The sequence below is a fragment of the Nerophis lumbriciformis genome, linkage group LG36 (genome assembly GCF_033978685.3).
Source record: "Nerophis lumbriciformis linkage group LG36, RoL_Nlum_v2.1, whole genome shotgun sequence".
Classification (NCBI taxonomy): Eukaryota; Metazoa; Chordata; class Actinopteri; order Syngnathiformes; family Syngnathidae; genus Nerophis; species Nerophis lumbriciformis.
In genome coordinates, this window is record NC_084583.2 from 25,125,878 (window position 1) to 25,143,683 (window position 17,806).

The following is a 17,806-nucleotide window of genomic DNA, read 5'->3' on the forward strand; positions in this document are numbered from 1 at the left end:
CTTTCATGTTTCAAGGGTTTCATCTAGACCTGACACAGGGGGTTCTAAAAACATCCCTTTTCAAAGGTTTTCACCGATAACCGTCTTGTCTTCTGAGGGTTCTATAAAGAACCATATTGTATTCTACAGATCAGTTTAGTTCATATTATATTGTGGTCATTTATCATGTTGACATTGAACAAACATTCAAAACATTTGAATGAGAAAAACATTTATTTAAAGATAGGCACCATTATTGGCAAATGTTATCAGGAAGTATGTCCCTGGTGACACAGGATCTTACCCATGCTTTCAACAATCCCTGAAGAACTCTTTCTTCCAAAAACGGTTCTCTGGATCAAAATAGTTCTTACTGGAACCCTTAGAGTTAGTGAGAACCCTTTTGAAACCAATTATTCAGAAAAGGGGTTTTAAAGGGTTCTCTGGATCAAAATGGTTCTTACTGGAACCATTAGCGTTACCAAGAACCCTTGAAAAACCCTTTCTTCGGGAAAGGGTTTTTCAGAAGCAAATGGTTCCAGTTAGAACCTCAGCCCTTGTAGAAGAACCCTTTTAGAACCTTTATTTCTAAGAGTGTAGGTGCAAAGTGGAAAAGGCAGCATGTGTGATGGTATGGGGGTGTATTAGTGCCCAAAACATGGGTAACTCACACATCTGTGAAGGCGCCATTAATGCTGAAAGGTACATACAGGTTTTGGAGCAACATATGTTGCCATCCAAGCAACGTTACCATGGACGCCCCTGCTTATTTCAGCAAAACAATGCCAAGCCACGTGTTACATCAACGTGGCTTCATAGTAAAAGAGTGCGAGTACTAGACTGGCCTGCCTGTAGTCCAGACCTGTCTCCCATTGAAAATGTGTGGCGCATTATGAAGCCTAAAATAGCAGAAGGGAGACCCCCGGACTGTTGAACAACTTAAGCTGTACATCAAGCAAGAATGGGAAAGAATTCCACCGGAGAAGCTTCAAAAATGTGTCTCCTCAGTTCCCAAACCTTTACTGAGTGTTGTTAAAAGGAAAGGCCATGTAACACAGTGGTGAAGATGCCCTTTCCCAACTACTTTGGCACGTGTTGCAGCCATGAAATTCTAAGTTAATGATTATTTGCAACAAAAAAAAAAAAAGGTTTATGAGTTTGAACATCAAATATGTTGTCTTTGTAGTGTATTCAATTGAATATGGGTTGAAAAGGATTTGCAAATCATTGTACCGTATTTTCCGCACTATTAGCCGCACCTAAAAACCACAAATTTACTCAAAAGCTGACAGTGCGGCTTTTAACCCGGTGCGCTTTATATAAGGATTAATATTAAGATTCATTTTCATAAAGTTTCGGTCTCGCAACTACGGTAAACAGCCGCCATCTTTTTTCCCCGTAGAAGAGGAAGTGCTTCTTCTTCTACGCCAAGCAACCGCCAAGGTAAGCACCCGCCCCCATAGAAGAGGAAGCGCTTCTTCTTCTACTGTAAGCAACCACCCGCCCCCGTAGAAGAAGAATGCCGCGGATATTACGTTTCATTTCCTTTGTGTGTTTACATCTGTAAAGACCACAAAATGGCTCCTACTAAGCGACAGGTTTCCGGTTCATGAAAAGACGCAATCTCTCCATCCTCACACGGACTACTATTTCACAGCAACTGCCTAAAGACTTTCAAGAAAAGCTGGCTACTTTCCGTGCATATTGTAAAAACAAGATAGCTGAAAAAAAGATCCGGCCAGAGAACATTATCAACATGGACGAGGTTCCACTGACTTTTGATATTCCTGTGAACCGCACTGTGGATACAACGGGAGCACGTACGGTGAATATTCGCACCACAGGGAATGAGAAGTCATCCTTCACTGTGGTTCTAGCTTGCCATGCTAATGGCCAGAAACTTCCACCCATGGTGATATTCAAAAGGAAGACCTTGCCAAAAGAGACCTTTCCAGCCGGCGTCATCATAAAAGCTAACTCGAAGGGATGGATGAAGAAAAGATGAGCGAGTGGTTAAGGTAAGTTTAAGTTTACGCGAAGAGGCCGGGTGGCTTTTTTCACGCAGCTCCGTCCATGTTGATATACGACTCCATGCGCGCCCACATCACGCTGGTTTTTAATATATTATTAAAGTTTGACTGACCTATCTGACTGTTTTTTTGACATTCCTTTAGCGCAGTTAGATGCGGCTTACAACACGGGGCGTCTTATAGGTGGACAAAGTTTTGAAATATGCCGTTCATTGAAGGCGCGGCTTATAACCCAGGGCGCCTTATGGTGCGGAAAATACGGTATTCTGTTTATATTTACATCTAACACAATTTCCCAACTCATATGGAAACGGGGTTTGTATATAGATTTTGCATCTAATCTCATTAGTACTCATTAGTGTGTATTTAGATGGTTAGTGATTGTCGTATGAATGACTCTAACAGATGTTTATGATAACAGAACAATTGTATTTACAATTTCTCACATTCACACTGACATGGCCTGCTTGCCTGCACACTCTGCGTGCTACAATAGAACCATATAATGTTCCCATTAATATAATGGGATGCAGGTGTGCCTAATTAAGCGTCTGTTGCGTGAATGAATATTCCAGGGTTTTTTTCCCCTGTCCGAACGTCAAGGAGGCGTCAGAATAGTTGACGTTCTTGAACTTCACTTTCTAGTTGCATGACATACATGACAACACACATCTGCACACAACATGGTCTAGAATCCACACGCAAAGGCCATGTGGAGTTGTCGTCTCTTTTACTCGTCTGTTTACTCTCCCCCCCTGATTGTCAACATGCTGTGTGCCACAGGGTTCATTCCTTTGCTGGGATGCATCGAAACTATTCTCTCTCCGTCTCGTAACCGCCGCTTCACGTCGCAGTGCCACGGACCGAGCCGCGTGTGGGAAAGTGATCTTGTGACACGTAAGCGGCCCCCACGCGGAGAGGCGCAGCTATTGTTGGGTGGTGCCAGGGAACTGGTATCTGTTTCAGGGGCAGGGGGGGGGGTGACACGGCGCTGCCTGGAAGGGGAGACGAGGTTCTAGGGCGGGCGCTGCTGGGTGGAAGAAAACTTGCGGCTGCTGTCTTTTACAGAAAACAGATGAAGTCAGGAGGGATGGTATGCTGGGAGCTTTTAGGTAGACCACAGCTCATTGGGTTGGAGGACTTCTGGAGGTCTCACAGCACACTTCATAAGTGGCACCCTCTGTGGGCTGTGCAAGCATGCATGTAATGCAGATACCCACGTTTTGTAATCATTAGACGAATAATGCTCAATGATTTATACACAAATGCCTGTGACATTTTGCCTAATGGCAGCCTTTTTTCCACCAGTCTTGCCTAACTATCTGGGGCATACTTGCCAACCTTGAGACCTCCGATTTCGGGAGGTGGGGGGCGTGGTCGGGGGTGGGGCGGGGGCGTGGTTAAGAGGGGAAGAGTATATTGACAGCTAGAATTCACCAAGTCAAGTATTTCATACATATATATATATATATATATATATATATATATATATATATATATATATATATATATATATATATATACATATATATATATATATGTATATATATATATATATATATATATATATATATATATATATATATATATATATGTCTTAATAAGGTTATCCAAAAAATAGTGCTCGATACCGTAGTAGAGCGCAATATATGTATGTGTGGGAAAAAAATCACAAGACTATTTCATCTCTACAGGCCTGTTTCATGAGGGGGGGTACCCTCAATCATCAGGAGATTTTAATGGGAGCATTCGCATACCATGGTTTATATAGGGCACAGAGTGGGTGGGTACAGGCTGGCGTAGGGGCGTGGTGATTGGCTCATGTGTTACCTAGGAGGTGTTTCCGTCTATGGCGGCATGTTGTTACAATTTCGCTGCGCTTGTTGAGGGATGACAGGTCTGGACGGTGAATAATAAACAGTTTCTCTTTCAAGCATAGGTTGCATCTTTTATTACCACTATTGTAAGGTGTGCTGGATGCAAGAATTTGCCATGTTATTGAATATTCAACATTATTGTCTTTGAGGTCCCAAATGTGTTTGCTGAGTTCTGTGGTATTTCGCAGGTTTTTGTTCCTGAAAGAAGCCTTGTGATTGTTCCATCTGGTTTTGAATTCGCCCTCGGTTAATCCTACATATGTCGGATGTGTTAATGTCCTTGCGTATTACCTTAGATTGGTAGACAACTGATGTTTGTAAGCACCCCCCGTTGAGGGGGCAATCAGGTTTCTTTCGACAGTTACATGCTTTGTTGGTTATAGAGTCGCTCTGACTGGGGGTCGACGGCTCATTTGCAATTGTTTTGTTGTGGTTTGAGATGATTTGTCGTATATTGTTCATGCAGCTGTAGCTCAATTTAATGTTGTTCTTGTTGAATACTTTTCTTAGGTTGTTGTCTTTGGGAAAGTGTTTGTCAATCAGATTGAGGAATTTGTGTCCAATGTTCGTTGAGAAGTTTTTGCTGTATGGGGGGTTGTACCAGATGATGTCGTTTCGTTTTCTGTTCTTTTTTGGCTGGTTTCCTGGCGTGGGTTCATAGGTGAGGGTGAAATTGTATCCGCTTTCATCAAGGGCTTTTTGGTACAGGGGGGTTGCTTAGTCAAATTCAGCTTTGCTAGATGACAGCATCGATAGCCTTTTATTGATTCCGGTAGGTATTCTTTTCGTGGTGGTGGGTGGGTGGTTGCTGTCATGGTGCACGTATTGGAGTGTTGTGTTGGGTTTCGTGAATGGTTGGTAGCTGTTAATTGTCTCATGAACTTAACTGACGTCATCAACCCGAAAGTGCCCAAACTATTGACGCGTAATATTTTCATATCGCCACAAGGTGTCAGTAAGAGTCTACAATCAAATGGGCATAACATTGCCCATTTGGGATTCGTTCCCAGGGATTCGAATAAAGAACCAACTCTCTTTCTTTACTATAGTGGCCTCGATAATGGGAACCGGTTCTCAAAAAGGGATTCGAGTCCATGGAATCGGTTCTTTTCTTATCAATCAACCGGGAGAATCGGTTTGGAACATCATCCCTAGCTAGTAGTACACGCAAAATCCTCATTTTAATAATACGGTGTGCACCAGTTATCAAGTGCACACGCAGTCTTAGGAGATCACACGCAATTTTATAGTTTGCACATCGTCTTAGGAGATCAGGCCTTTGGTGTACTTCTATCACTCTGACAACAAAAGGAAAATATCTTACTGGTCCTCCCGTTGGGCCACGGGGCCCGTCTTTGCCTGTGTTCCCAGGGGGGCCTCTTGCACCTGGAGGACCAGGGGGGCCAGGAGGGCCAGCAGGTCCAGCCTGGCCTTGGTCACCCTGATGAGGAAAAACAGATGAATGAGGTTTGGAAAGGACACAACTAACATACTTGGGAGCATCTCTAAGGTGTAGAAAACCATGTTAGACACTGAGAATGATCAGAAAACAATCAAAAGTAAAATCTCTCTTACTACAAAACCCAAAGCCAGTGAAGTTGTCACGTTGTGTAAATGGTAAATAAAAACAGAATACAATGATTTGCAAATCCTTTTCAACTTATATTCAATTGAATAGACTGCAAAGACAAGATATTTAACGTTCAAACTGAAAAACGTAATTTTTTGCAAGTATTAGCTCATTTGGAATTTGATGGCAGCAACATGTATCAAAAAAGCTGGCACAAGTGGCAATAAATATTGATAAAGTTGAGGAATGCTCATCAAACACTTATTTGGAACATCCCACAGGTGAACAGGCTAATTGGGAACAGGTGGGTGCCATGATTGGGTATAAAAGCAGCTTCTAAGTCTTTGTTACTTAGAATATGTTCCCCTAGTGTCCAAATAACTCTAAATGAAGTCTTTGTTACTTAGAATATGTTCCCCTAGTGTCCAAATAACTCTACATTAAGTCTTTGTTACTTAGAATATGTTCCCCAAGTGTCCAAATAACTCTACATTAAGTCTTTGTTACTTAGAATATGTTCCCCTAGTGTCCAAATAACTCTAAATTAAGTCTTTGTTACTTAGAATATGTTCCCCTAGTGTCCAAATAACTCTAAATTAAGTCTTTGTTACTTAGAATATGTTCCCCTCGTGTCCAAATAACTCTAAATTAAGTCTTTGTTACTTAGAATATGTTCCCCTAGTGTCCAAATAACTCTAAATTAAGTCTTTGTTACTTAGAATATGTTCCCCTAGTGTCCAAATAACTCTAAATTAAGTCTTTGTTACTTAGAATATGTTCCCCTAGTGTCCAAATAACTCTAAATTAAGTCTTTGTTACTTAGAATATGTTCCCCTAGTGTCGAAATAACTCTAAATTTAGTCTTTATTCTTTATGGACACTGAGAATGATCAGAAAACAATCAAAAGTAAAATCTCTCTTACTACAAAACCCAAAGCCAGTGAAGTTGTCACGTTGTGTAAATGGTAAATAAAAAGAGAATACAATGATTTGCAAATCCTTTTCAACTTATATTCAATTGAATAGACTGCAAAGACAAGATATTTAACGTTCAAACTGAAAAACGTAATTTTTTGCAAGTATTAGCTCATTTGTATCAAAAAAGCTGGCACAAGTGGCAATAAATACTGATAAAGTTGAGGAATGCTCATCAAACACTTATTTGGAACATCACACAGGTGAACAGGCTAATTGGGAACAGGTGGGTGCCATGATTGGGTATAAAAGCAGCTTCCATGAAATGCTCAGTCGTTCACAAACAAGGATGGGGCGAGGGTCACCACTTTGTCAACAAATGCCTGAGCAAATTGTTTAAGGAACAACATTTCTCAACCAGCTATTGCAAGGAATTTAGGGATTTCACCATCTACGGTCCGTAATATCATCAAAAGGTTCAGAGAATCTGGAGAAATCACTGTACTTAAGTGGCAAGCCCATGACTTTCAATCCTTCAGGCGGTACTGCATCAAAAAGCGACATCAGTGTGTAAAGGATATCACCACATGGGCTCAGGAACACTTCAGAAACCCACTGTCAGTAACTACAGTTGGTCGCTACATCTGTAAGTGCAAGTTAAAACTCTCCTATGCAAAGCAAAAGCCATTTATCAACAACACCCAGAAACGCCGCCGGCTTCGCTGGGCCTGAGCTCATCCAAGATGGACTGATACAAAGTGGAAAAGTGTTCTGTGGTCTGACGAGTCCACATTTCAAATTGTTTTTTTTTTGGAAACTGTGGACGTCGTGTCCTCCGGACCAAAGAGGAAAAGAACCATCCGGATTGTTATAGGCGCAAAGTGTAAAAGCCAGCATGTGTGATGGTATGGGGGTGTATTAGTGCCCAAGACATGGGTAACTTACACATCTGTGAAGGCGCCATTAATGCTGAAAGGTACATACAGGTTTTGGAGCAACATATGTTGCCATCCAAGCAACGTTACATGGACGCCCCTGCTCATTTCAGCAAGCGACGTGTTACAACAGCATGGCTTCATAGTAGAAGAGTGCGGGTACTAGACTGGCCTGCCTGTAGTCCAGACCTGTCTCCCACTGAAAATGTGTGGTGCATTATGAAGCCTAAAATAGCACAACGGAGACCCCCGGACTGTTGAACAACTTAAGCTGTACATCAAGCAAGAATGGGAAAGAATTCCACCTGAGAAGCTTCAAAAATGTGTCTCCTCAGTTCCCAAACGTTTACTGAGTGTTGTTAAAAGGAAAGGCCATGTAACACAGTGGTAAAAATGCCCCTGTGCCAACTTTTTTTGCAATGTGTTGCTGCCATTATATTCTAAGTTATGATTATTTGCAAAAAAAAAAAAAATAAGTCTCTCATTTCGAACATGAAATATCTTGTCTTTGCAGTCTATTCAATTGAATATAAGTTGAAAAGGATTTGCAAATCATTGTATTCTGTTTTTATTTACCGTTTACACAACGTGCCAACTTCACTGGCTTTGTATAAGACAGCACACCCATGTGACTTGATCCAGCCAATCAGAGAAGAATGTGGATGATAATATTGAAAGAGAGTGAATAAGTAAATAAATGAAAGTATTACAGTAAAACTACAAATGCACGACATTATACCATTTTTTAAAATGTTCCTAAAATCTTGGTAGTGTTGGTAGCCTCTCTAAGAGTTTACTGACACACAGTCAAGTTATTGTGAGTATTTCAAAGAGAGAACAAAAAAGTCTTACTCAGCAATAAATGCACTCCAAAGCCACACAGTGACACATTCTTATCACTCTTCTCTCATCTTTACAGACTTTGTTATCTAACACCAACCCACTACATTACAACTGTATATTATAACAACTCATTGGCTCCATCGCAGGAAACTGTATTTCCTCACTCTGACAGTTATTAGCTTTTGAACGCCTGGATTTTTTTGTTATCCTTTCTCTTCTCCTGTTAATAAAAAACACACACATCCTGCTTTGTGGGGTTACATTTGAGAATTATTCAACAGAATAGAAATAATCAGTCATGTTAGTTGGATGAAAACACAACAATGTGTTGAGCTGAGTTGAGTTGGTGTTTATTTGGAACATGCATGCCAGTGACTTGCAATCATGGAAAGAAAAAAAATGTAAATAGAAAAAAACGTAATTAAATTGTTATATGTATGCAGTGATTATACTATAAAGTTATTTTCCATTTAACTTCACCAGTTTTAGATTATTTTTATTCAAAATCGCTGAATTTTCACATTTGCCGTTCAAATACTGAGAAGAGACGGTGCGGTGAACAGCAGCCAGTTGAGGCACGTCACTCAGTGCCTCAACATGGACGGACTCGGCTAACTGCTGGCCTGCTGTGCAGTGAGACTGTATTGCTATATGAATTATATTATACATTTCCATAGTTTAGTTAGCTGAGGTATATAATGTACAGTGTATTTTGTCAACAACTGTATGTGTGTAACGTATTTCTTGTGCTGAGCGATCATAAAACGGCTGCAAAAGACGCACTGGCTGAGGCTCGCCTCCTGCACCCCCGCCGTAGAATTGTTATATCAACTAAAGCCCACACTTAAACTTTCCACGTGCAAGATTGAATCTATTTTAAAAAATTATTTCATAAGAAGCCCAAAAGTGCAAAACCATTAATGTTGGTGTTGGAGGAGTTGTGAATGACTGCAGGGACACAACATTAGGTACACCTGCAAAATGCAGGTGTACCTAATTCACAACTCCTCCAACAAGAACATTATTGTTTTTGCACTTTTTGGCTTCTCATTAAATAACTTTTGTAACCTATTTTTTATGGGCTTTCCTCTTTGTGATGTTAAGTTCCTGTTATGCGCTGTTATACAGTATATGCCTTGAGCTCTTATTTTGAAGGCGCTAAGAGCGGAAGTGATGTAACGTTGCGGAGGTTTTTGAAAGAAGGTAAATAAAGTGGTCCTCGTGTAAACCGGAGCCTCCGTGTTTGTTATTTTGTAGTTTCATACAGTATAGGCCACATTTATAAACCCTCGGTTACACTTTTTTAAATAGATTCAATCTTGCACGTGGAAAGTTGAAGTGAGGGCTTTAGTTGCGGCGCATGGACTTCATTTCTAAGTAAAGGTAAGACCATAATAACGTTTTTTTTTATTAAATGTGCTTTTTTGTGTGCTACAGTTTGTATGTGTAAAGTTAAAGTTAAGTTAAAGTAGCAATGATTGTCACACACACACTAGGTGTGGTGAAATTTGTCCTCTGCATTTGACCCATCCCCTTGATCACCCCCTGGGAGGTGAGGGGAGCAGTGGGCAGCAGCGGTGCCGCGCCTGGGAATAATTTTTGGTGATTTAACCCCCAATTCCAAGCCTTGATGCTGAGTGCCAAGCAGGGAAGAATGCTGGTATGAGCTTTTAAACATAACCCGTTAACTGCTGCCAATCAAATGGTGAATAAGATACTCTTTAGGGTTCATATGTTTGTAAATCTGACTGTGATGAAGTCAGTGCCTCACCAGCCATCAACCTCACCGCACGTCACTGGTGCATGCATACAACATGATGCATCACACATGCATGCATACAACATGATGCATCACAATTTCCAGGTTCTCTGTTCAACATGTTCTAAAAGGAGTAGGAAGAAGCAGAGCTTATTTAATCCTACTCCTTTTAAAAATAAATAAATAACAATTAGTGAAGTAAGTTATATTTCATATGGTGAGATGAGTAAGATTATCTAAATCAGTGGTTCTTAACCTGGGTTCGATGGAACTCTAGGGGTTCGGTTAAGGTCGAGACACACCCGACTCATCGTGTAAATACAAACTTCTCCCTATCGGCGTATTACGGATACGACAACAGCAGAAGTCAGACTGATTTGCAGGTGTGTAGTTTGTTGTGAGTTTATGCACTGTGTTGGTTTTGTTCTTTGAACAAGGTGATGTTCATGCACGCTTCATTTTGTGCACCAGTAATAAAACATGGTAACACTTTAGTATGGGGAACATATTCACCATTAATTAGTTGCTTATTAACATGCAAATTAGTAACATATTGGCTCTTAACTAGTCATTATTAAGTACTTATTAATGCCTCATTCGGCATGGCCTTATTATAACCCTAACCCTCTAACCCTGGCCCTAACCCTCTAACCCAGTGGTTCTTAACCTTGTTGGAGGTACCAAACCCCACCAGTTTCATATACCCTTCTTTAGTGAAAAATAAAATGTTTTTTTTCAAATTCAAGACAAAGTTATATGTTTTTGGTAACACTTTAGTATGGGGAACATATTCTAAGTAACAAAGACTTCATTTAGAGTTATTTGGTTAGGGTCAGGGTTAAAGGGTTAGGGTTATAAAAAGGCCATGCCGAATAAGGCATTAATAAGTACTTAATAATGACTAGTTAAGAGCCAATATGTTACTATTTTGCAATATTTTCTCCTAAAATAATTACTTTTTCATGTAAAACTATGACTTTTTAATGTAAAATGGTGACACTTGTCATATAACATTCAGACTTTTATCACAATATTGCCAAATTTTTTGGTGTTCTTGTAAAATAGTGACATTTTGTGGGTAAAATTATGACTTTTGTCATCATTTTGCCAAGTGAAATTCCAATTATTATTATAATATTGCCAACATTTTTCAACTTTTCTTATAAAATTGTGACTTTTGTCGAGTAAAATTACGACCCTTTATAGAATTGCCAAAATGTTAAGCTTTTCTTGTAAAATTGCGACTGTTATTGAGTAAAATTCCAACTTTTATCATTAACATCGCACAAATGTTCAGTTTTTCAAGTAACATTTTGACTTGCGTTGAGTAAAATTACGACTTTTATGATAATACTGTCAAAAGTTTTTCTTGTGAAATTCCAACAAGCTTTTTTATATTTACATAGTTTGTATATATTAATAATGCTGTAAATACAAATCTTTAAATATCTAGAAATGGTGGTCCTAAAGAGGTAGGCATTTTTCGGAGGTCTCAAGAAGGTAAAAAATACAATATGTTCCCCATACTAAAGTGTTACCATGTTTTATTACTGGTGCACAAAATGAAGCGTGCATGAACATCACCTTGTTCAAAGAACAAAACCAACACAGTGCATAAACTCACAACAAATGACACACCTGCAAATCAGTCTGACTTCTGCTGTTGCCGTATCCGTAATACGCCGATAGGGAGAAGTTTTTATTTACACGATGAGTCGGGTGTGTCTCGACCTCCGCCGAACCCCTGAGGCCGACTCACCAAACCCCTAGGGTTCCATCCAACCCAGGTTAAGAACCACTGCTCTAACCCTAACCCTAACCAAATAACTCTATATTAAGTCTTTATTACTTAGAATATGTTCCCCTAGTGTCCAAATAACTCTAAATTTAGTCTTTGTTACTTTGAATATGTTCCACTAGTGTCCAAATAACTCTAAATGAAGTCTTTGTTACTTAGAATATGTTCCCCTCGTGTCCAAATAACTCTAAATGAAGTCTTTGTTACTTAGAATATGTTCCCCATACTAAAGTGTTACCAAAAACATATAACTTTGTCTTGAATTTGAAAAAAAACATTGTATTTTTCACTAAAGAAGGGTTGGGTGAATGCGCATATGAAACTGGTGGGGTTGGGTACCTCCAACAAGGTTAAGAACCACTGCTCTATATTGTGCTTTGGAAAAAGGTTGTCATAATCGTTACTTAATTCATTAAAAAAAAATAATACAAAAGAAAACACATTTTTATGCATATGTAAATGTATTCAGTTATAAACATTCATTCACTTTCTTTTTTCCTTAATGGTTTTAAACTTTACCGCTGCCGGTCAATATTTTTATTGTAATATTTTTACAATGTGTTTGTTCTATTTTTGGCCAAAGTAAGACAAAAAAAACAATCTGAAGTTGTCTTTATTTTTTTTTTGTTTTAATGCCAAGATTTTAAACATGCGTGTGCACAGATTTTCCTCCATGCGACCAATGAGCTAAAATGACTTTGACACCCCTGATCTAGAACATGTTTGGCTTTATTCATTATTGACGTGTTTCTTGCTACTTTATGTTCTATATTTTTTTATATGAGATTTCATCATCAATCATTATATTGTCGGAGGCAGATATTTACATATATCCGAATTTAAGTTGTACTTCTTCCATTTCTTTGTCATATTTGAAAACAGCTTGTGTTTTCCATTTCTTCTCTTGATGCTCTGTCAGCAAGTATACTGTGTGTGTTAACCTTGAGTTCTTTGGAATGTGTTTTGACTCGCATTTGTTTTGTCTAGAGAGATGGGACGAGAGAGAGGATGGTGGGATCAGGAAGACAGACCATTTTGGGAGGCGCAATAGAATGTTCTATGGTTAGACTGGTCTCAATCAATGTATATTGGCAAAGCTTTGAGAATATACAACAAAATACCTATTCTGTCTCTGGTGGCTTTTCAACTCAGCTTTAAGTGTCGGAAAGAATTTGGGAGCGAATTGTGACTTGAATTCCCTGGGAGGAACAACTGGTCCAAAACGCAACAATACCTAGGAATTTAGTTTCATTTACTCTTTCAATTTCTATTCCGTAACGTGAAGAAAGGAACAAATGATAGAAGAAAAGGGGAGGGTTGATGAATAAAGAGTGTTGTTGAAAAGTTAAAAAGCTCACATGCCGTGCAGTTGTGCTCTACCTTCAGAAACCTTCTCTGAAAGGTGCTGGACTGGTCGCCAGAGAGAAAGCCGTGATCGTATCGAGGATAGACCATCTATGACGGGTGCAGCAAGGACAGAGAAGCAGAGAAACACACGGGAAGAGGACATGAAGTCGGGAAGTGGTAGCAGGAAAAAGGAGGGAAATAACAAGTCTGGAAGGAGAACGGCTGTAGGGAAAAAATAGAGAGAAATATCCCAGGTGAGCAGCCCGGAGAGAGCGAGAGAGAGAGAGAGAGAGAGAGAGAGAGAGAGAGAGAGAGCAATGGATGCTGGGAGGCCGCAGGACAGAGTTCACTGCTAGAAGGACAAACCTTGACGGTGAGAATCTGATTACTGTGCAGTCCTGCTGATGTGCTGTAGTTAGGAGGACCCTGAGGAGAGTGAGTGACAGGTGAGCAAGGAATACACTAATATATTTTCAAGGCATCTGCCATCAGCCAGCCCCTGTAATGACAGCCAACAAAGCACATTAGGTGATGTACATCAGGACTATTCCATTGGCGGCCCGTGAATGGCACCATGCCGATCCACTAGTTCGGTTCCAAATCTGGGAGAGAGCAGCACATTCCTAAACACACTAGAGGAGGGGTCTCCAAACTACAAAATACAGCCTTCCAGCGTCCAAAATCCGGCCTGCGGGAAATCCCACGTTTTTTTTCCCCCTTAAATTTAAATCTTTTAAAATCTATCTTTTCTAAACAGTTTTCTAACGCTTGTTATTCTCGGTGTCTCCTAGACGCTCAGGCAAATCATATTGTCTAAAAATGCATTTTCCCAAGTGTGCACTCTTTCAGTCAATTAGTGCGCAATATATATATATATATATATATATATATATATATATATATATACACACACAGGTAAAAGCCAGTAAATTAGAATATTTTGAAAAACTTGATTTATTTCAGTAATTGCATTCAAAAGGTGTAACTTGTACATTATATTTATTCATTGCACACAGACTGATGCATTCAAATGTTTATTTCATTTAATTTTGATGATTTGAAGTGGCAACAAATGAAAATCCAAAATTCCGTGTGTCACAAAATTAGAATATTACTTAAGGCTAATACAAAAAAGGGATTTTTAGAAATGTTGGCCAACTGAAAAGTATGAAAATGAAAAATATGAGCATGTACAATACTCAATACTTGGTTGGAGCTCCTTTTGCCTCAATTACTGCGTTAATGCGGCGTGGCATGGAGTCGATGAGTTTCTGGCACTGCTCAGGTGTTATGAGAGCCCAGGTTGCTCTGATAGTGGCCTTCAACTCTTCTGCGTTTTTGGGTCTGGCATTCTGCATCTTCCTTTTCACAATACCCCACAGATTTTCTATGGGGCTAAGGTCAGGGGAGTTGGCGGGCCAATTTAGAACAGAAATACCATGGTCCGTAAACCAGGCACGGGTAGATTTTGCGCTGTGTGCAGGCGCCAAGTCCTGTTGGAACTTGAAATCTCCATCTCCATAGAGCAGGTCAGCAGCAGGAAGCATGAAGTGCTCTAAAACTTGCTGGTAGACGGCTGCGTTGACCCTGGATCTCAGGAAACAGAGTGGACCGACACCAGCAGATGACATGGCACCCCAAACCATCACTGATGGTGGAAACTTTACACTAGACTTCAGGCAACGTGGATCCTGTGCCTCTCCTGTCTTCCTCCAGACTCTGGGACCTCGATTTCCAAAGGAAATGCAAAATTTGCATGGTTGGGTGATGGTTTGGGGTGCCATGTCATCTGCTGGTGTCGGTCCACTCTGTTTCCTGAGATCCAGGGTCAACGCAGCCGTCTACCAGCAAGTTTTAGAGCACTTCATGCTTCCTGCTGCTGACCTGCTCTATGGAGATGGAGATTTCAAGTTCCAACAGGACTTGGCGCCTGCACACAGCGCAAAATTTACCCGTGCCTGGTTTACGGACCATGGTATTTCTGTTCTAAATTGGCCCGCCAACTCCCCTGACCTTAGCCCCATAGAAAATCTGTGGGGTATTGTGAAAAGGAAGATGCAGAATGCCAGACCCAAAAACGCAGAAGAGTTGAAGGCCACTATCAGAGCAACCTGGGCTCTCATAACACCTGAGCAGTGCCAGAAACTCATCGACTCCATGCCACGCCGCATTAACGCAGTAATTGAGGCAAAAGGAGCTCCAACCAAGTATTGAGTATTGTACATGCTCATATTTTTCATTTTCATACTTTTCAGTTGGCCAACATTTCTAAAAATCCCTTTTTTGTATTAGCCTTAAGTAATATTCTAATTTTGTGACACACGGAATTTTGGATTTTCATTTGTTGCCACTTCAAATCATCAAAATTAAATGAAATAAACATTTGAATGCATCAGTCTGTGTGCAATGAATAAATATAATGTACAAGTTACACCTTTTGAATGCAATTACTGAAATAAATCAAGTTTTTCAAAATATTCTAATTTACTGGCTTTTACCTGTATATACACATATATACACATACATACATGTATATTTATATAAATATATTTGTATATATACGTACATATGTATTTACAAACATATATAAATTAGGGCTGCAACTAACGATCGATTAATAATCGGATAAAAGAGACAAACTATATTTCTATCCTTTCCAGTATTTTATTGAAAAAAAAACAGCATACTGGCACCGTATTTATTTTGATTATTGTTTCTCAGCTGTTTGTAAATGTTGCAGTTTATAAATGAAGGTTAATAAAAAAATAAAAAAATAAATAAAGTATGCGCATCGCATAGATCCAACGAATCGATGACTAAATTAATCGCCAACTATTTTTATAATCGACCATAATCGATTTTTTTTTGATTAGTTGTTGCAGCCCTAATATAAATACATAAATACATACACACATACAGTGTATTTAGACGGCCCCCGGCCATATTCTTTTAACCCAATGTGGCCCCCGAGTCAAAAACCCCATACCCCGATTTAGACAATAACCACAGAGTGTTGACTTACTTTCAGTGGATAGTAAATCTATACTGCAATACAAGCTGTACACTGACTACTTCAAAGCAGAGCCACGTTTGAGAGAGACTGCAATAAAAATAGGTGCTGATATGTGAGAGGTGAGATATTGAGAGGTATGTAGCCTACGTAAGTGTTACGGTATACTGTACTGTATGGCTGCTTCCCTGCTGGAGTTCCCACCAGTCGAAAGTCAAAGGAGAATGGAGTGAAGCTCCCAGAAGAAATGAAAGATGGCACACAGGAAGACAAGAGGAGACATGCTCCTCCACTCATGAGGTTTCTGTTAACTGCTGAGAGATAGTCCAAAATATTTCAATTGCAATCCTTTTATAATGTGCACATGTTCCTTTAAGAGAGCTATTTCACGGTGGGCTTCTCCCATTCCTCATTTTCATCACGGCTTGATAGTAAGATATTCAAGCTTGGTTTTCTCTGTGTGGGCGATCAAAGGAATGCTTTGGTGGAGGATGAAACTTCAACACGATGTCTTGTCTTTCAGCTCCAACTAACCTAAACATGCAGTGACAATCTCCTCCATATGCATACCACGGTACCATTCCTGCCCTCCACATGACCTTGTGGGGTGTGTTTCTGACACTTTCCTGACATCTGATTACCGTATTTTCCGCACTATAAGGTGCACCTAAAAACCACAAATTTTCTCAAAAGCTGACAGTGCGCCTTATAACCCGGTGCGTTTTATATATGGATAAATATTAAGATTCATTTTCATAAAGTTTCGGTCTCGCAACTTCGGTAAACAGCCGCCATCTTTTTTCCCGGTAGAACAGGAAGCGCTTCTTCTTCTACGCAAGCAACCGCCAAGGTAAGCACCCGCCCCCATAGAACAGGAAGCGCTTCTTCTTCTACTGTAAGCAACCACCCGCCCGCGTAGAAGAAGAAAAAGCGCGCGGATATTATCATTTCCTTTGTGTGTTTACATCTGTAAAGACCACAAAATGGCTCCTACTAAGCGTCAGGGATCCGGTTCATGAAAAGACGCAATCTCTCCATCCGCACACGGATTACTATTTCACAGCAACTGATATTCCTGTGAACCGCACTGTGGATACAACGGGAGCACGTACGGTGAATATTTGCACCACAGGGAATGAGAAGTCATCCTTCACTGTGGTTCTAGCTTGCCATGCTAATGGCCAGAAACTTCCACCCATGGTGATATTCAAAAGGAAGACCTTGCCAAAAGAGACCTTTCCAGCCGGCGTCATCATAAAAGCTAACTCGAAGGGATGGATGGATGAAGAAAAGATGAGCGAGTGGTTAAGGTAAGTTTAAGTTTACGCGAGGAGGACGGGTGGCTTTTTTCACGCAGCTTCGTCCATGTTGATATACGACTCCATGCGCGCCCACATCACGCTGGTTTTAATATATTGTTAAAGTTTGACTGACCAATTTGACTGTTTTTTTGACATTCCTTTAGCGCAGTTAGATGCGGCTTACAACACGGGGCGGCTTATAGGTGGACAAAGTTTTGAAATATGCCGTTCATTGAAGGCGCGGCTTATAACCCAGGGCGCCTTATGGTGCGGAAAATACGGTAGGTTTTTGTCATGTCTGTGTAATCATGTTTTGTTTGAAGTCATGTTTTGTTTAGTTTCTGTCTTTTCACTCCCTTGTCTTGTTTGCATGATTACCCCATTAGTTTCACCTGTTCCACGTTTGGACTCATTGTGCACTCTTGTTTGTCACCATAGCAAC

General features: G+C 40.1%; 1 protein-coding gene across 1 annotated transcript in view; it reads right to left on the reverse strand.

Moving 5' to 3' along the window:
• Positions 1-17,806, reverse strand: part of col23a1b (collagen type XXIII alpha 1 chain b) — a 467,238-nt gene that overhangs the window by 70,751 nt on the left and 378,681 nt on the right. The window contains 2 exon segments of the mRNA XM_072912513.1: positions 5,211-5,327; positions 13,087-13,161. Coding sequence (XP_072768614.1) covers positions 5,211-5,327; positions 13,087-13,161 — 192 coding nt within the window.